General features: G+C 37.2%; 1 protein-coding gene across 12 annotated transcripts in view; it reads left to right on the forward strand.

Annotated features, from left to right (window-relative positions):
* LOC127874199 (epidermal growth factor receptor substrate 15-like 1) overlaps positions 1–21,139 on the forward strand; it is a 105,071-nt gene that overhangs the window by 40,734 nt on the left and 43,198 nt on the right. For all 12 annotated transcript variants that reach the window (XR_008046696.1, XM_052418413.1, XM_052418410.1 and 9 more), the window contains exons 5-11: positions 1,015–1,074; positions 2,253–2,336; positions 6,100–6,201; positions 9,436–9,627; positions 11,542–11,702; positions 13,943–14,123; positions 17,914–18,011. Coding sequence is in view for 11 of the 12 variants with exons in the window: in XM_052418413.1 (XP_052274373.1) it covers positions 1,015–1,074; positions 2,253–2,336; positions 6,100–6,201; positions 9,436–9,627; positions 11,542–11,702; positions 13,943–14,123; positions 17,914–18,011 (878 nt within the window). In the remaining variant the exon portion in view is untranslated. The remainder of the gene's footprint in view (positions 1–1,014; positions 1,075–2,252; positions 2,337–6,099; positions 6,202–9,435; positions 9,628–11,541; positions 11,703–13,942; positions 14,124–17,913; positions 18,012–21,139) is intronic.

The raw sequence follows: 21,139 nt of genomic DNA on the forward strand, positions 1-21,139 counted from the left end.
TAACAGCAACATTACTCGATAAGATTTGTGTTTCTTGAACTTTGATCTGAAATTCCAATTATGAAAATTTCTAGTGCTGAAAAATTCTTTCATGTCAGAAAGAAAGTACTATGTTTTGTGTATAGGTAAAAGCAAAAAAGTTATGCAAGAAGTAAGTCAATGAATGTATTATTAACCAGGTTTTCCGAAGGAAAAAACTGGTTATTAGATTGGCGAATGCGGGCGGGCTGGCTGGCGGGCTGGCGGGCGGGCGGAACAAGCTTGTCCGGGCCATAACTTTGTCGTTCATTGTGAGATTTTAAAATCATTTTGCACATTTGTTAACCATCATTAGACGGTGTGTCGCGCGAAAAAATTACGTCAATATCTCCAAGGTCAAGGTCACACTTTGAGTTCAAAGGTAAAAAATAGCCATAAATGAGCTTGTCTGGGCTATAACTATGTCATTCATTATGAGATTTTAAAATCATTTGGCACATTTGTTCACCATCATGGGACGGTGTGTCGCACGAAAGAATCACGTCAATATCTCCAATGTCAAGGTCGCCACGACTAAAAATAGATTTATTTTAAAACAAACTTACAAAGGGGGTTAATTTTGTTTGTTCATTTCAAAAGTTCAGTTTGAGTTGTCTCCCTTTATCAGATTTTTTTTCACAATGAAAACCTGGTTTTGTGACAATTTTGTCCCTTGTTTAAATGAAATTGAGCTGGGCTCTTGGATAACAGGGTTTTATGCACACATGTGCATTAAGTGTGGTCCTAAATTAGCCTGTGTAGTTCACACAGGCTTATCAGGGAAGAAACTTTCTGCTTTTATGAAAATTTTTGTTTTAAGGAAGTCTCCTCTGAATGAAAATCCAACTTAAGGCGGAATGTGCCGTCCCTGATAAGCTGGTGCAGACTGCACAGGCTAATCTGGGACAACACTTTACGCACATGCATTAAACCCCACTGTCCCAGAAGGAGGCTCATATGTATGTTTTCAATCAAATTGTATCATGTTCATTGCAGGGTCCAGTTGAAATAGCACCAGAAGGCGATGCAGCTGCTGGGGTACCATGGCTTATAGGGGTAGGCACACTGGCTTTTATCCCTTTGCCACTCAAAAGCAAAGTGAACATTGCTATATGCAACCAGCATAGATCCAGACCAGCCAGCGCGTTACTGAACTTACTCGCAACCTGTTCAGGTTTTATGCCGTTTGCTGCTAATAAGTATCTTAGAGTTTGAAATAAAGGCATTAAAACTTGAAAAAAAAAATCTGTAATTTATTTTCATATACTTTGGCATAACAACCACATTAAAATTTGGGAAAGGTTTAATATCTCATGCGGATAAGGTCTATGGCTTCATTATTGAGACGTTTAGCATTATTACTGGCATTTTTGCCCCCTTCTTGCGAAAGAAAAGGGTGAGTAGTATAAAATATATCCTACTGTAAGGTCTGATTTAAGTAAAAACTCATGATTTTTTTTTATTAGAAAATCCTATAATTAGGAAGGAAACCAGCTCCCAGAGTTATTCTAATAGTTGTACATTGTTATGATATAATTACCTGGTAGTCATATCTTGTATGTATATAGTAGAATTTAACCAAACTAATGTCTGTTTGTAAGTCACTAATCTTGGCCACATAACTATGATTATTTTTCTTGGCTCAGGATTTTACTAATTAGAAAAATATGGATCAATGGGAAGGGCACTTTTCCTTGTTTGTCTCTAAAAAAGGTTGCAAATACTCTGGAATTTCCATTTGTTCCTCAATCAGCATTTCACTTGATTAACCCTTTACCACTTAGATACGTATTTTGACACATCCATAGAAAGTAACATTTAATTAAATACCTTTCTTACTAAATTCAAGGTTTAAAGGCTTCATTTCTAATCCTTAGTTACTGATGAGAAGCAAACAGCATAAAGCCAAAACAGACTGCGAGTTACTCACAGGCTGTTTTGGTTGTATGATGGTTGCAAACGCCATTTTCACTTTGCTTCTTGTGGGGGAAAGGGTGAAAACTAATGTCATAATAATATCTCGTAGTTTGAAAATGATTAGGCTCAGTTTTAAACAAGACTAACATATTTCTGTTGAGCGACACACTTGTATTAAAAGAAAACCTGTGTGTTTTCTCTTCCTTTTTTTGTAACTGGAATCACAATGTATTTTAGTTTACGTTTTTTTCTTGCAATGCCTTTTAGTGCTCATTTGTATTTAGCGACATCAAACACTTTACTAATGCCTACTTCAGAGTACAGAGAAATCCAAGTATGATCAAGTGTTTGACGGTCTCAAACCTGTAAACAACCTCCTGGCCGGGGACCGTGTGAGAGAGGTCAGTAACATCATCAGTGGACATGGGAAAACAGGGCTTAATGCATGTGTGTAAAGTGTTGTCTCAGATTAGCCAGTACAGTCTGCACATGCAAATCAGGGACGACACTTTCCGCTATAAAGTATTTTTTCATTTAAAGGAAATCTCTTTTCAACAAAAGTCTAGTCAAGATTGAAAGTGTCACTTAACACGCATGCTTTAAGCCCTTTTTTCCGGAGCGAGACTCATATTTATAAATTAAGATCCCGTTATAAAATGGTGATTTTTTTATTTTAAAGTACAAATATTTCCCTTAACATTGAAATAGATTTATCATCTATTAAAAATGTAAGCCAAATCATCAAATACTTTTAAGCTCACAATGTGCTCATGGTGAGCTTTTTTGTTTCCTTATAATATCCACTTGTAATAAGACGGACTTAAACGAAAAACGAGTTTTGAGTGAACAAAGTAACATTGAAAAGAATAACATCATATATTGGGCCTGATATTTGCAAGTTATTCCAGCCTTAAAACATATTTTTCACTTTTAGCTTGACTATTCACCAAATAGTCTGAGCTGTACTACTTGCCCAAATGTCAGCCAAATGTAGGTGACAGTGTGTGCATAATGCTGTGGTAAAGGTTACCCCTTGTCCATTCAGAAGCATGGCTATATGCAAACAGCATAGGTCGCCGTGGGGTAATGGATATGGTGTCCGCCTAGGGACCAGGAGGTCACGGGTTCGATCCCCACCGTGGGAGCGTTCTTTGGATCTCTCCCAAAGACACCAAGTACTGGTTCTAGGCCCAGGAAACGGACTCGAGAGCGTTTATATAAGCCTTAGGCTTTCGATGCAATCGAGCTAAAATAAATAGGTTTAAACTAAACAGCATAAAACCAGAACAGCCTGGGAGTCACTTGCAGTCTGTTCAGGTTTTATGCTGTTTGCTGCTCATCAGTATCTAAGGGTTGGAAATGAATCATGAATCTAGTAAGAAAGGTCTTTAATTAAATTTAATTTCTAAGGGACTTCAAATGCGTAAAAATAAGTATCTAAGGGGTTAAGGGATAATTACTGAAGCATCATTCTGGGAAAACATAGCTTAACGCAAGCGTATTAAATGTAATCCTTGATAAGCCTGATTAGCCGTGTGATTAGTCCACAAGGGCTTATCACAGACGACACTTTCTGCTCTTATTGAATTATTGTATAATGGGAGTTTCTTCTTACCAAAACCCAGTTTAAGCAGACTTATCTGGAAGGACACTTTATGCACATACATAAAGGGCAGTTTTCCCAGAACAAGGCTTATATCTATTAAGAAGATTTAGATTTCTAATAATGGTAATAATTATAAGAAGAATAGTCAAGGGCACTATCTTGGGACAGTTTTGTTATTATATAGTTTATCTTGGACCTTGATTATTGTTTGCTTTCCCAGGTACTGAGGAAGTCAAACCTCCATGTAGACGTACCTTATATTATGGTTAAAGTGGAAAGTGTTGTCCCTGGTCTTAGACAAAACTTTACGCACAAAAAACTTAAGTGGTGAAAGGTTAAGGTCATCCTTCAAGGGCAAAGGTCAAGGTCAAAGGTCAAGGTCAAAGGTCAAATTTTGCAATATAGAAGATAGCAACTCAATATTTGGCATGCATGCGTATCTCATGGAGCTGCACATATTGAGTGGTGAAAGGTAAAGGTCATCCTTCAAGGTCAAAGGTCAAGGTCAAAGGTCAAATTCTGCAATATTGAAGATAGCAACTCGATATTTGGCATGCATGGGTATCTCATAAAGCTGCACATTTTGAGTGGTGAAAGGTCAAGGTCAAAGTCATCCTTCAAGGTGAAAGGTCAAATATATGGCTTCAAAGCGGCGCAGTAGGGGCCATTGTGTTTCCCGAACACAGCTCTTACAACACTTACAACACTTAACTGACATACCACAATGGACTCCACCCAAACCATCCCCCAGGCCCCACCCCAGAATCCCCCCCGCCTCCGATTTTTTTTTTCTCCCTTTTTTAAATAATATCATCTAATAAATGACCACACACCCACATTATTTCCCCTCTCCATCCCCACACACAAAAAGATAAAAAAAATTTAAACATGGTAAAATAAAAAACAGATATTTATTATTATTATTTTTTTTTTGAAAGACCGTCAAACCATCACACCCAAGCTATTGCTATCAAACTCGAAATATAATCTTATTAGTTTGTTTTATGTCTTTACAAATGTTGAATAGATTGTGGAAAATATACCTGAACTCAGAATCGTCTTTAATGTACCACTTCTTTAAAACATAAGCGATCAATATGTTTCAATTATGGTCCTCTTCCAGTTAGAATATGACTATATTACCTTGACCTTATTGAATATGAACAATTTCCCAATTATACTGTCAAGCACTCGAAAAGTTGAGCGCGCTGTCTTCTGACAGCTCTTGTTTTTATTGCTTTTCAATTTGAATAACAATTGTTTGAGGTTAATTAGTATTTTCCCTTGTATATTAATGTTTAATTCTGAGCCAATGGTGATGTTTGGGGAATGGTTCTAATTGTTTAAACCCTCAATGATTTACATTCATGTTTTATGTATTGTCTTGTACAGTATAGGTAATACAGGTCAGGTGACTTAAATAAAAAAAAAGCGTTGATTAATAAGAAATTCTCTCTTGATAATGTTTCTGGAGTTTCATTTTTACAATATTTTCACACATGTCTTTGGGATCAAGGTTATTGGAGTTTCATTATTTTGTGGGTTGAATTTGCTTTCAAACTTTATTAAATTGAACTAAATTAATGGGTAAATAGTTTAAATTCAAATATCTTTATATGGTTTTAATTGATTTTCAGCTTCAAGCTTGCATATACTCTAAAGCTACTACATATATTCACCTTCAAGTATGAATTTGTGGTCATGATATCAGATGACAGACAGAAAATGTACGCAATGTGTTATTCCACCATTTTGGGCATCGGGTCCCTTTGGATTGGAAAATGTGCTGTGTTTTGACTAAAATTGGGAAATAAGTGTTGTTGATGTTTGGCGAAAAAATGCTTCAAAATTGAGTTCTCAAAATTCGTGTTTTTTCAGTAGTATATTTTACTAAGATTGAACTAATATGGTATGGATGGGAGATGAAAAAAGTATTGAGATTTAATTTTTTTATATTTTTTTAAACCTTCCATGGCGGATTTTTTAGCTCCCATTTAGGAAAAATATATGCTTTTTTACCATTGGAAATGGGTCCGATTAGCGTATCTGATTTTGAATGATGAAAACACTGGTACTTTATATTATAAAGCAGAAGAATAGTCAAGAGCAGTGTCTTGGGAAAGCTTTTGTTATCATAGAAGATATATGGAACCTTGAGCCTCGTTCTGGGATAACTTGTCTTAATGCAGGTGTTACCAATATCCAGTTTAAGCAGACTGCACAGGCTTATGTGGGAGGTCATTTTATGCACATGCATTAAGTCCAGTTTTCCCAGGACAAAGCTTATATCTATTAAGAAGATTTCTAATAATGGTAATAATTATAAGAAGAATAGTCAAGGGCACTATCTTGGGACAGTTTTGTTATCATATAGTTTATCTTGGACCTTGATTATTGTTTGCTTTCCCAGGTACTGAGGAAGTCAAACCTCCTTGTGGATGTACTTCAATTTTGGTAAAATTGGAATGTGTTGTCCCTGATAAGCCTGTGCAGAATGCACAGACTTATCAAAGACAACACTTTATGCACATGCATTAAGCTTGTTGTTGATTGTCCAGGTGCTGATGAAGTCAAACCTGCCCGTGGACGTACTAGGCAGGATCTGGGAACTCAGTGATATCGACAAGGATGGATACCTAGATAGAGATGAGTTTGCTCTGGTACGGCTCTCAAAGTTTCAGCTTGCTGTTGAAATTTATATTTGTCCAGCCTGCATGTGTGTGTGTTTGTGCCTCCAAGCTTTGCAGGAATGTTATTTTGTAATTCATTGTGAAATTTAAAAATGACATACACCGAATGTTCACCATTATGAGACTACACGTTGTTTACAACTGGATGTCATGTTTTACAAAAGTCTCCCAACCTCAAAGGTCAAGGTCACACAAAGATCCAATATGTCCATAAATCAGCTTGTGTAGACTGCAATTTTGTCATTTATTAAACAGGGGTGGCGAAATCAAATGTCCGAGTTGCCCGAGTCGTACATTTGCTTGTCTGGGCAACTGACTTTTTTCAATTAAGTTGTCCGTGGACAACAAGTTTTTTAAAAGTCGCGTCCAGGTATACAAAAATACATTGTATTAAAGCCGTAATTAAGTTTTACAAAACCGGATGTTGACACGCGATTGCATTGTCAGTGCTATTTGCGGAGTAATCAAGCTAAAATACGTGCACTTTCCTGCGCAGTGATCTCCCTTATTCTATATGAGACCAGGAGCATGCCGCATTTTCAACATTCGGCCCGACTGTTAGACAGTGTACAGACTGGTTTCTTTATTTTTACAATCAGACGGAAATAAAAAGTATCAATCTAAGATAATCAAAACACAGTCTACCTTGTTATTTAAGGCGACTTTAATGGTAAAGCTGAAACTTTTTTTTTAATCTTCAACAACGGAGCAGAAACCCGAAGCTTTGAGCAGCCCACCTTCCAAAAAACTAAGAAAGATTATGATAAAAGATATGTTCTAAGTAAACGCACCAGAACTTTTCAAGAAACTTGGCTAACCGATTTTCAATGGTTACCAGTTTATATAATCAAATTGCTACCAGTAGCGGAGCCTCAGTCTGATGAGGTCCACATATTGGACTAGTTTAATTTGTTAAGATTACAATGTACTTATGTTCAGCACATGTTTTAATAACACTAGCTGCGCAAGATTTAAAGTTTGAGAAAGTCTTTATATTGTTTATAATATACTGCTATAATGAATGTACCATTGAAATACAATTATAAACAAAACAAGCAAATCATACTCATTTTGAAATATTCCACATTATTTAACATTAATCAATAAATGCGTTTATAATTTATATAAACATTAACGGACAAGTGTAGTTCAGCAACGGGCAAGTAAAATTTCCTAAATGGTTGTCCGTGGACAAGTATAGTTTTTTGAGATTTCGCCACCCCTGTTAAATAGCTTCAAAAATAAACAACATTAGGAGAGAGCATTTTAGGCGTAAAACACGTCTTACTAAATCAAATGCCAATGTCATACTTTGAGATCAAAGAAAAAGATAGGCCAAAAAACGTCTTATCCGAACTCCATGTAATATGCCCCCCTTCAAAGAAGCGGGGGTATATTGTTTTGCTGGATGTTGGTCGGTCTGTCTGTCGGTTGGTCTGTTTGTCGGAAGACCAGTTTGTTTTGGATCAATAACTCGTCAACACATTTTCCGATTTGCTTAATACTTCACATGTGCATTGGCCTAAGGCGGTGAATGACCCCTATTGAAATTGAGGTCATTAGGTCAAAAGTCAAGGTCACTGTAACAATAAGTATTTATATTGTTTCCAATAAATAACTGGTCAAAGAATTGACCGATTGGCTTGATACTTCTTATGTGCATTGGCCTTGGACAGTAGGTGACCCCTATTGAAATTGGGGTCACTAGGTCAAAGGTTAAGGTCACTGTCACAATAAGTGTGAATATTGTTTCTGATAAATAACTTTTCAACCAATTGGCCGATTGGCTTGATACTTCATATGTGATTCGGCCTTGTTGAGACCTTTTCCCTGTGTCAAAGGTCATGGAAATACATATAAATCAATGGTTTAAAGTTTGCTGTTCACCAAAAATGTTAACTATGTGGTAATACTGTGTCACACCTTAATCAAAGGTAAAGGTAATTTTGTCCAAAACAGATTTAAACATCATGCCTTGTTTTAGTTATGGAGAGAAATATTGAAACCATCAAAAATGTCTTCAGTTGTATTACCTCTGAATGCTTCATATTATTTTCTTGTCAAGGGTTGACTTTAATATTATGTACTTGTAAAGCATAACATTCCGCTATAAGCTGCTCACTTTGGCCTTATAAGATTTTTCAGGTGTTTGTGAAGCATAACAATAATCTCAAAACGTGTATTGATTACTTGTATACAATTTTTAGTTTTGATTATGTAACCATATAAAATGTCTTCATTTAAAAAAAAAGCTGGTTATTTTTTAAATTGAGTTAAATAGCAAATACTTTGACAATGTATACATTTTAGCCTCAACCTCAAATAGATGGGGCTTAATGCATTCACTTAAGTTTTGTTCCAGTTTAGCCTTTGCAGGCTAATCAGGGACAAAACTTTCAACCTAACAAAGGTACCATACAAGCAAAAGGTTTTGTGCCTTATTAGCCTGTGCAGACTACACAAGCTTATCTCAATATCTGGCACTTCACTTTACGCACCAGCATTGACTGCACAAGCTTATCTCAATATCTGGCACTTCACTTTACGCACCAGCATTACCGGTAAGCCCAATTTTCCCAGAGTGAAGCTAAAATGTAAACATGGTTTAAGTAATCGCTATAAATACTTAAGTTGGAAAATAACCAGCTATTTTGTGTGAGATCTTATTCAGAGGGGGTAATCAAGTGATAGTCAAGATGGCGACGTCCATGCCGAGACAGTTGTTTTCACCATTTTATACCCTTTATCACTTTTGTGTAATTTTCAAATGATGCTCACTTTCCAGCCATATCAGTAAACATGTGACTAGCATTTAGTTTGTAGTAAACTTCGCTTTATATCTCAACTTTACTCCACGCAGATTTTCTTAGTGGAGCTTTAATTAGGTCATCCCGCTAAGCAATTTGGCAGCGAGTAATGTTGAGATAAAGCGCGAATAAACACGAAATAAACACCAGTAACTTTCTTGCTGATATGGCTGGAAAGTGAGCGGCATTTAAACAATAAATACAAATAATAAATGATATAAAACTTCTAAAAATACCTGCCTCGGCATGAACGTCGCTATCTTGTCTATCACGTGATTACCCCCTCTGTTATTTATGTTCATGAGCATTTTATATGGTTGCACAATAAATAGTAATAAATATTAGCAATTAGCGATGCTCAATTATATACAATGAGTGAGACTCGTTTAATTTTCAGGCAATGCATTTGGTACACAAGGGCATGGCGAAGGAGCCCGTTCCCATGGCCTTGACCCCTGGGCTCATACCCCCCTCTAAAAGGAAGGGTGGGGCCCCTCTAGCGGGGGCTGTGCCTGTACTGCCGAGCCACATTGGGCCCGTTATGGGTGGACAACCACCCACACAGAGGTCTGACTCCCCAGCCATGAGGGTAGGAGGTTTATAATAATAAGAAAATTAATAATAATAATAGTAATAATAAAATAAATCAATAATAATAATATTATTTTTATTATGATTATATTAAAACTGTAATTAAATTAGATTAGATATCCAGTTTTTTGGAGTTTTTTGCGCATTAAATTTGGAGAACAAATGACTGCAAAAAATTTCCACCAGAAATTCTTTTAAAAAAAAAATGAACACATTTTTAGCTCACCTGTCACAAAGTGACATGGTGAGCTTATGTGACCGTGTGATGTCCGGCGTCTGTTGTGCGTGTGTGCGTGCGTCCGTCAACAATTTGTTTGTGAAGACAGTAGAGGTCACAGTTTTCATCCAATCTTTATTAAATTTGGTCAGAATGTTTATCTTGATGAAATCTGGGTTGGGATTGTGTTTGGGTCATCTGGGGTCAAAAACTAGGTCACTAGGTCAAAAACTAGGTCACTAGGTCAAATAATAGAAAAACCTTGTGTAGACAATAGAGGTCACAGTTTTCATCCTATATTTATCAAATTTGGTCAGAATGTTTATCTTGATGAAATCTGGGTTGGGATTGTATTTGGGTCATCTGGGGTCAAAAACAAGGTCACTAGGTCAAATCATAGAACAACCTTGTATAGACAATAGAGGTCATAGTTTTCATTTGATCTTAAAGAAGTATGGTCAGAATGTTTATCTTGATAATATCTGCTTTTGGATCGTATATGGGTCATCTGGGGTCAAAAATTAGGTCACCAGGCCAATACTAGTAAAACCTTGTGTAGATGAAAGAGGTCACAGTTTTCATCACATCTTAATGAAATTTTGTCAGAATGTATTAATTAATGAAATCTTTCTTGGGATTGTATATGGGTCTGATAGAATTTAAGTTGATGTAGCAAGGTTAGTCAGGTGAGCGATTCAGGGCCATCATGGCCCTCTTGTTCATAAATTCATGCAGTCCTTCATCTTCTGAGCCTGCTCCACGTGTTCCAGCAAAATCAGATTTAAAACTTCTTTGCAAATGTTTGGCATTGATTGTATGTTAGTTTAGCTCGCATTTTGTTGAAAAAGTATAAAATTACCTTTGATATTAAAATGAAAGTCAATGTAAAGATAAAGATTTAGTTTTTTAAAATACCTTAATATCTTTTCAAAAATACATCTATATCTGTACATGGGCTTTTTTTTCTATGATATATAATGATGTCCTTCATCACCAACCATCTTCTCAAAGTATTTCATAAAAAACAAAAAATATAATATGTGATTACCTGATTGACAACAGAAACAGTCTTTAATGCCTGAATTTATTCATTATGGATATTTTGTTCACATAATGGACAATCGACAGGTTCTCAGTTTTCCCTGGATGGGGTGAATCCAGCAGACAAGCTGAACTAGGAAGTGACTTTTTAGCATTCATCTAGCATTCATCTAGCATTCATCTAGCATTCATCTAGCATTCATCTAGCATTCATCTAGCATTCATCTTGCAAATTAGTCATAAACAATAAATTCAGGCACTAAATCTATTTCTTTTTGCAAGATGTTTGAATACCTTTGTGTTCAGACACACATATATGGACACTATTCTACAGGGTCAGAATGTTCCCTGGGTGGTGGGACAAACTGCATGGCCATGTTTACTTTCTTGTTAAATCATACATATGAGCCTCGTTCTAGGAAAATGGGTCTTAATGCATGTGCGAAAAGTGTCATCTCAGATTAGATTGTGCGGTCACACAGGCTTATCAGGTACTACACTTTGCGCCTAGACTGGATTTTCTTTAAAAAACAACAACATTTAAGCGTAAATTAATGTCCTGGATAAGCACGCGCTGTTTGCTCAGGCTAATCTGGGAATACACTTAACGCTTAGTTTTCCCAAAGTGATGCTCATAGATGGATATTTTTGCAGGGCCTGAGTGTCCCCTGGGTAGTAACTCCAGCAGACAAGCTGAACTACGACGCCATGTTCCGCAAGGCTGACCTAGACATGGATGGATATGTCTCGGGACAGGAGATCAGGGACATATTCCTTCAGAGCGGCCTGCATAACAATGTCCTTGCTCATATTTGGTGGGTGGAAAACGTGTAAATAATTTGTGTATACAAGTCAATATGCATACATTTTAATATAATCAAGATTAAGTACCTCTTTCTTCAGAGCGGGCTGCATAACAACGTCCTTGCTCATATTTGGTGGGTAAATTCTTTCCTCTCAGAAGTAAAGTGACAATGGCTTTGCAATCAGCATTAAACCAGAAGAGCCTGCAAGTTTGGAGTATTCCTCTGCTATTCCTGTCCTTAACACCATAATGTTTTGCGTCCCAATACATTACTTTAATATAAGATTATGTATAAATTGATATGCAAGGTTTATCCAAGAACATTGCAAACAACTTCAATATATGTAAAAGAAATCAAATTTAAAACAATATTTGAGGCTCAATTTCTGTCTCCAATATGTTCACGTTTGGCTCAGTTCTCTTTTATCCTTTGAACAATTTTCATTAAACTAGGCTCACAAATGTTAAGGAAATTGAGATGAACCTCTTGTTCAGAAGTCATGAATCACACATCTGGCTGTAGGTTCAGGTCAAATAGATCACTGTAAGGGATATGGGTTTCATTTGGACGCTGGCTGTAGTTCAAGGTCTGATTTGAAGTCAAATGGTGTACAGTAGGGGATATGACTTTGATTTTGACTGCCTTATTAAATTAACATAGACATTATTAACAGCACACAAAAACATAATAAAACTACTGTGATATATTTAAGGCTCTACTTATGTCTCTAACATTTTTTGTTTGTGCCTCATTTCTCCTAAATCTTTAAACAATTGACATGAAACTTGGGTCAAATGTTCAGGAAATTGATATAAACATCTTGTTCAGAGGTCATTAATTAGAAGATCTCATTAGAAGGTAAAAAGGATCACGGTTGATGTTATTTTTTGCTCACCTAAGTATAGTCATGGGGAGTTTTAACAATACCATGATCTCGTTGTCCAATGTGTGCATTAACACATCTTATGTTTTCTCCTCCTCAAAGCATGGACAGAAACTTTGTAGAAATGATCCTTGGGTGACCCTCTTTCAAAGTAGTGAAACAGTTCTAGACTATCACATATAAACGTCCTCAGATCTAAAAGATGATGATATGAAATTCCAAAACTCTTCTCTTTAACCACAAGGGTTAGGCTATACTATTTGGTTTGTAACATTGTCCAGTTGTGCTCTACCAATGTGTTCAAATCATTCCCCAGGGGTCACATGATATATATAGACTTAAACAGTAAAATACTTTAAAAATCTTCTTATATGCAAATGCAATATCAGAATTTTAATATTTGGTGTGTAGCATTGTATTGTGGTCCTCTACCAAATTTGGTAAAAACAAGTACTTTAAAATTGGCCCCACCTTAGTGGTCACTTGTTTTCCTGATGTGTATGTAGTGAAAACTTAAAAAAAATCTTTGAAACCACAAAGCTCAGAGGTTGTTTATGTAGCCTATAAAATCACATTGTGATCTTTTACCAATTTTGTTCAAAACTTGCTCCGTGAGGTCAAAATTTGTGCCAACTTGAGGGTAACTTGTTTTCTCTATATGCATTTCCCAAATAATTAAAAAATCTCAGATCCCGCAAGGGCCTCAGGCTAGGTATTTAGAATGTAACAGTCGATGTTGGTCTCCTACCAAGTTTGGGATGTGTTTACAGACATTTAAATTTTCTGATCACATTGTGTTGAGGAAATTAATTAAGCCACATGCTTACAGCTTAAAGTGGGACTGTTGGAAATGCAGCTGCTTTCAACATGTATCATTAAGAGATCGGTGTTTTTGTTTTTTTCCATAATTTAAAGAGCATGGATGAAAATCTGGAGTAACTTGTGTCTAGTTAGATCTAATAATTTGTGGTTATTGAAGTAAAATAATAACTCTACTTTCTAAAACTGAATGATAATTAGTAGCATGTATACCTTATGAATATTTGTGCTTCACGCGGTTCAATTTGATACATAAATGAAACATTCACTTACAACATTTAGCTTGAACTCAGCCTTATACAGACAAAGGGCTTTCACAAACCTTTGCATACTGAATATTTGAAATTGTTTGCCTCTAAATCTTAATTAGGAAATTTTTACATTGTAATGTACGTATACTTAGCAGAAATCAACTTAATGCGGAAAGTGTCAGCCCCTATAAGCCTGTGCTGACTGCGCAGGCTATTCTGGGTAAACACTTTACACATATGCATTACGCCCCAGTTTTCTCAGAATGCGGCTCATTTACATATTTGCTTTTCCACAGGAGCCTGTGTGACATGAAAGGGATGGGGAAACTTACTTCAGAGCAGTTCGCCCTGGCCATGCACCTGGTACAGCAGAAGATGAAGGGCATTGACCCGCCCCCCCAGTTGACCCCTGACCTCGTGCCCCCCAGCCTGAGGCCTGGGGCTGTACCACTGGACACGGCAACCTTTGGTGTTTCGGTAAAAATTTGTGTTAATTTTGTGAAAATGACCGCCACAAATTTATCATTTTCTTTCAAAATGAGAAATCCAAGAATGTAGGTGTCCATGAAAAAGTCATTTTGAAAAACTGCAGTCTCATTCAGATGAATATGTATTTGCATTTTGCTTCAGTGTTTGCTGTAGCTTTTATTTATGCATATTGTTTTAGGTGTTTCAAAACTTTGGAGTATTTCACTGCTTCGTTATCCACTGAACACCATAATATTTTGCGTCTCAATTCATTACTTTTAATATAAGATTATGTATAATTGATGTGCAAGGTTTGTCCAAGAACATTGCAAACATTCATTAAACTAGGCTCAAATGTTAAGGAAATTGAGATGAATTTCTTGTTCAGAAGTCATGAATCATACATCTGGCTGTAGGTTAAGGTCTTACTTGAAGGTCAAATAGCCCTTTAAGTCTTAGATACATAGTTTTACGTATTTGTAGACCCTTAGAAAGTTGAGTTTAATTATATACCTTTCTTACTAAATACAAGTTTTAAATGCTTAATTACTGACAAGCAAACAGCATAAAACCACAACAGACTGCGAGTTACTCGCAGGCTGTTCTGGTTTTATGCTGATTGCACAAGCCATTTTTACTTTGCTTCTTTTGGGGGAAAGGGATAGATCACTGTAAAAGATGTGGCTTTCATGTGGATGCTGGCTGAAGTTCAAGGTCTCATTTGAAGTCAAATGGTGTACTGTAGGGAATATGGCTTTGATTTAGACTGCCTTATTACATTAAAATAGACATTATTAACAGCACACAAAAACATAATAAAACTACTGTTATATATTTGAGACTCTATTTATGTCTCTAACATTTTTGTATGTGCCCCATTTCTCCTAAATCTTTTAACAATTGCCATGAAACTTGGGTCAAATGTTCAGGAAATTGATATAAACATCTTGTTCAGAAGTCATTAATTAGAAGGTCTCATTAGAAGGTCAAAACGATCACCGTCGAGGATACGACTTTCATTTGGATACTGGCCGTAGGTGAAGGTTTCACTTGAAGGTCAAATAGATAACAGTGTTGAATATAGCTCACCTTTGTCCTTTGGGCACTGGCTGACCATTAAAACTTAGAAAACAATGCTATACGTTTGAAGCTTAGTAATAATACTTGAGGATATGCAAACTTATGTTCACACTGGCTGTAGGTCAAGATTGAACTCAAGATTTGAAGTCAAATGGTTCACAGTGGTGGATATGGCTTTCTTTTGGTTGCTTGTTTTTTCGTTTGGACTGCCATGTACCTTTTGAAAAAGTAATAAATAACAGCAAAACACTCACAAAACCATGTGATTGATACAGTTTGTCAACCAGTTCCGAATAATCAGCAGTTCCGATTAATTTGTTTTTAATTTTCCATTATACCCCAATAAAAACAAAATGATAAGTGTCTAAGGTATACATAAGGTAAAGGAATAAATTACCAATAACAATTAGCAAGAAAGCTTTTGTATTATGCTTACAGGGGGGATAAATGCGGCAAAAAGTTAACCGGAACTGATTGAATTAGTTACATTTTGAAATGTGCATATGTGTTTATTTTCAAATAAACTTTTTGCTGATTGAAAACAAATGCCATGACAATGTTTTGAAAAACTAATTCTGTAAGTTGAGTGATTTTTAATAATTTTCCGGAGGGTGAACTTTAATTGGCTATTTTTGACAAAAAACTGTATATGCATCTGGCCTAACCTGTTATCATACAAAATAAATTTTACCCTTTATTTTTACCTCTTCTCACATTGACACTAAATCCCGAAAGAAAGTATTGTGGTCAAAAGAATTAAAGTTTTTTGCCGGGTGATTCTAAACTGGTTGACTGACTGTAATTGACATGACGCCTTATCTATGATCGCTCCGCCCACTAGAATTGATCCAGCAATCAGCGATCGATTAATCGGGCGCACTCGTTAGCAACGACCTGTCCGCCATTTTCTAGATAAGCTACATGTTTATGTTCACCTATATTCCAACGAGTTTCTTTTGTTTTCCTCTTAAAAAAAACGATTAAAAATGGTTAAACGGTGTCAATGGGGATTATGTAACTTGGACAATCGATATCCTGAAAGATTAGTTGGTGACATTTAATTTATATCGTTTCCAAAGCCGAAAAGAGATCTTGAGAAGTGTAAGAGATGTATAAATACATGCGGTCGTCACCACGAACAACTGAACGTCAACACTGTCAAAGACAATTATAATATATTTTTATCGGATATACTAGAAGATTTAAATAGTTTATGTTATCGATCTGATTATCACATAATATTTCACTTTTTTAAAATAGTTTTATCAGTTACTAGGTCAGAAGCGAGGTTCATCTGCATTACTTAAAGAGAAATAAAACCCAGCATGAAGCCTAATTCATGTTGTGTTTTATTACTCTGATAGTAATGCACTTAATTGACATCATACATGTTATTTGAAGGTGACATGTGATATATTATCTTATTAACGGTATCTACACATTCGCACTCATGAGGTGTCACCAATAAACGCTTTTAATCCACACTAGGAGCTCGAATGCAATAGATCTCATTTTTTAAACGAGTTTCATTTATTTTGTTCGGATTAAAAAACGGAAATGAAATATGGCAAAAACGGTGTAAAAGGGTTAATGCAACTCTGACATTTGGTATCCAGAAAGATAAGTTAGATGAATTTAATTTATACCATTTCCAACGCGGCAATGCGGTCTTGACAAGAGCGAGTGGAAGCTTCAAGAATTACCGAGATCCCCTTTAAAGAACATAAATGTATTTCACAAACTTGAAATGTCATATAAGCAATAACTAAGCATTATTAAGTATGTATTATGTCACGTGTGCATGTAAAATAATTGAGAATTTTGGTACCCGATTCGTGTAACTTTATGAAATTCCCGTTAAAAATCGCGTTTCTGTGTGTGTCAGAAACAAGTGAAAACCATTTTGTTATTATTTTAATAAAGACGTATCGATCAATGCTATTGTAAAAGAGTTATTATTACTGATATTAGTTAACCAATAAATGCGGTAACTTCGGGGAAGTCGGTACCTGCGCGAGCGTCTGATATTGGTAGCCTTATTAATTTATAATAGTCTGACCATATTCCATTTCGTAAAACGCTAATTTTATATCAGACAATGTCCAAACTTACTGTGTTGTTTTTGCGCTTTAAATTATAGTGATTGATAAATGTCCCATAAGCAATGTTTAATATGATTAATATCACTTTTATACGCAATAACATGTGGGATTGAGGTACCCACCCGGCGTCAGAAAGCGCGTAAAACTTCACCGAATTCCCAGTTATAAAGCTCTATTTCGTGTCAAATACACGGGTAGGGGGAATGTTTCAGTAATAATTTTGTTAATAACACGAGTAAATACCGGTGAAGTGTTAATTTATTGCAAATACAACCATTACACGTAATAACGGGTTCGATTTCGGTAAGCGCGCAAGCGTTTGAGAGCGTGTTTAATGTACCGATTTACCCGTTATAAATAGCCGATTTTCTTTTTAATCGTATATTTTTTGCATTTGCAGAATAACTAAATGGCATCAACCCCTTGACAAGTGTAATATGGTGTTAAACAAGTCCATAAAATCATTCGGAATATCGCGTAAATCTATATGCAGTCTATAGGCAACGAAGCCATTTTGGTGTTAGCTTGTCTAGGTTTTCTTCCCGCTGAGCCACGTGATTAAGTGGGTGGAGCGATCACTGATAAGGCGTCATGTCAATTGTTTTATTGATTGCTAGGATGGTGGTACCAGTGCGGGACCCTATGGACATGTGGCTGATTTCTCTGCAATCAAGGAGCTGGATAACATACAGAAAGAGATTGACGACATCAAACGGTGAGTTGGCATCCTCTGCGGCTTGAGTTCTATGTAAAAAAAATCAATGATAAATATTTGAGATGCTTTTTGTGAAAATGAGGATTAACCCTATACCACTAAGATATGTATTTTGACGCCTTTGAAGTCCCTCAGAAAGGTATATTTAATGTAAGACCTTTCTTACTAGAATCAAGTTTTAAAGACTTCATTTCCAATCTTAAGATACTGCTGAGCAGTAAACAGTATAAACCTGAACAGACTGCAAGTTACTCGCACAGGCTGTTCTGGTTTATGCTGTTTGCACATAGCCATTTTCACTTGCTTCTGAGTGGGAAAGGGTTAATGCATGTGTGTCAAGAATCGTCCCAGATTAGCCTGTTCAATAAGTGAAGACATTTTCAGCTTTTATGGTATTTTTCATGTAAAAGAAGTGTCTTCTTAGGGAAAATCCATTTTAGCTGTACTGCCGTCTCTGATGTCCACACAGGCTAATACGCGACAACATTTTAATGTCATAAATACTGACCTGTTATCGTATGCTTATACTTTCCAAGGGGGAATAACTCATCCGGAATTTAAACTGGGAATCCGCCACCTCAATACCGTAATACAGGCCAGGTTAAACATAGTTCAATGCAACCTAGCCAAAAATCGCTTACCAATCCTCAATATTCTTTCTGGATCAACCAGGTGTATACGTGTCTTTTACGGCTCTGAATTAAAATAGTGTTTTTCACTTGGTTGATTGGGGTTTTGAATAGATAAATTGTGTTATTTATCTTTTTATTTCTCATTCGGATTAATTTGTGTGGATTTAATGGATTTTGTTTCATTTGTAAAAGGTAAGCCATGCTTGTTTTTATCGAACAATGGTTTATTTCTACCATGCTGGGTGTTTTCAGGCGCGAACGACCACGTGCAAAACGTTCTCTTCTAATACATTGCTAGAATGTGCAAAGCATGTTCATCTAATGTGTTACGAGATCGTGCAAAGCGTGTTCTTCTATTGACAGATTGTTTATCATTTGCCATTGTGTGCAATAATGATTTTAACGTTCCGTATGACAATCTAATTGATCGTCATTTTATTTTTCATCTGTTTTGAATTAAACTTTTGTTTAATTTACGATCTACGGCAGTATTATTATAATTTTCATTATGGTCAAATAATGATTTTATGTGCCGTATGATAATCTGGTCTGTGACCAGTTTATGGTTGAATATGCTTTGCTCTTGTTTTTCATATATTCGACTACATGATGGTCACAGAAACAAGAGTGGATAAATACCCGGTGACTTCGCAGATCATGGATGATAGTTGCAGTATCAGTCACCGGGTATCGGGCACGATGGCGACCGTACTATGCTAAGTCTCTTAGACAGTCGGTCAACATCAGACCATATGGCGACACCCGTCAGCTGGTCTTTGCCCGATGGCATTGGTCAAGGACATCGACCAATGCCGGACCATTTGGCATCTGCCATACGGTCATTATCCGGTGACAACACTGGTCATGATATGACCGGTACGTCACCGGGGACGTTGATCACGGACCATTGATCGACGTCTGACCGGCCGGTCCGGTCACCGGTCATGTCACCGGTCCGGTCCGGTCATTGATCACCGGTCCGGTCATGTCACTGGTCCGGTCACCGGTCATGTCACCAGTCCGGTCAGGTCAGGTCACCGGTCATGTCACCGGTCCGGTCCGGTCATTGATCACTGGTCCGGTCCGGTCACAGGTCCGTTCGGGTCACTGGTCCGTTCACCGGTCATGTCGACGGTCCGGTCACCGGTCATCTCACCGTCACCGGTCCGGTCCGGTCATTGATCACCGGTCCGGTCACCGGTCATGTCACCGGTCCGGTCATGTCACCAGTCCGGTCCGGTCACCGGTCCGGTCATTGATCACCGGTCCGGTCAACAGTCATCAGTTAGGCCTGCCACTGATAACACCAGTCACCGGTCAAGAAGAAGAACTCGGTCTTCTTCATTGAATTATTCTCCTATTTGTCGTCGAATACATCGTCTTCATCAAGGATTAGACATCGCACACGCTCTTCTTCGTCGAGCAGTTCTCATCGTCGCGGCTCTCGTAAGCGATCACGTCGTCACTCACGGAGACGTTATTCTAGAAGATCTCGGTCTCATCGCAGCCGATCCACATCTCGGCCGATCCAGATCTCGACATCGCAGGAAACGAGGACGTCGTCAACCTTCACGTAGACATCAGCGGACTTCATTGAGCACAACAGGATAGTTATCGAACATACCTCTCCTTCATTGAGCAGTTCTCGGCGTTGAAACGCTCGTAAGCGATCACGTCAATGCTCACGGAGACAATATTGTAGAAGACAATATTTCCAGCGTAGCCGAACAATATTTCGGCATCGCAATTATATGGATGTCGCCACTTCTCACGTAGGCGTTTATGAACCTACTGGTCATATCGACGTTCTCCATTTTATTCCTTTAGGAATATCATGTCTCCATTCCACGTGTGATGGTTTTTCTTATGGCATCCACACATGTTGCAGTCACCGAGCCGTAGTTGTATGCGAACACTAGTTCGTTTAACTTTCAGGCTTCGGGATAAGCTGTTCTTTTCTCCACTACGACTACAAGGACACTTATGCCTATTAATACTGATAATCTACCGTTGTTTTCCGGTTAACATTATCAGATGACTTCGTGGATGGTCATTCTTATGCACCAGATATTTCCATTCTGACGCAGTTATATTATACCGATCCCGATCACCGGACATCGGTCACCATTCATCGGTCATATCACTGATCACCGGTCAGAATAAGTGATGTCTCATCGCCATCGGATTGGATTTTTGGCACGATCTTCTTTTCCGAGCAGTGCTTGACATTGATATCAGACCATATGGATTCCACCATTTTTCGGTCTTTAACTGGTAACGTCACCGGTCATATTATGACTGGTCCGTTCACCTGGCTACAGTTACCGGTCATTGACCGGTCCGGTTCGGTCACCAGTTACCAATTACCGGTATTCCACAGTCTTTTCATCAGTCAATTTTTAGTATCACGGGTATCGTCTACATTACCTAGTTGTATACCCCTGGCTATGATTGTATTGAATACTATATTTTATGGATTCAACAATCTACATGACT

Source organism: Dreissena polymorpha, chromosome 3 (assembly GCF_020536995.1).
Source record: "Dreissena polymorpha isolate Duluth1 chromosome 3, UMN_Dpol_1.0, whole genome shotgun sequence".
NCBI lineage: Eukaryota > Metazoa > Mollusca > Bivalvia > Myida > Dreissenidae > Dreissena > Dreissena polymorpha.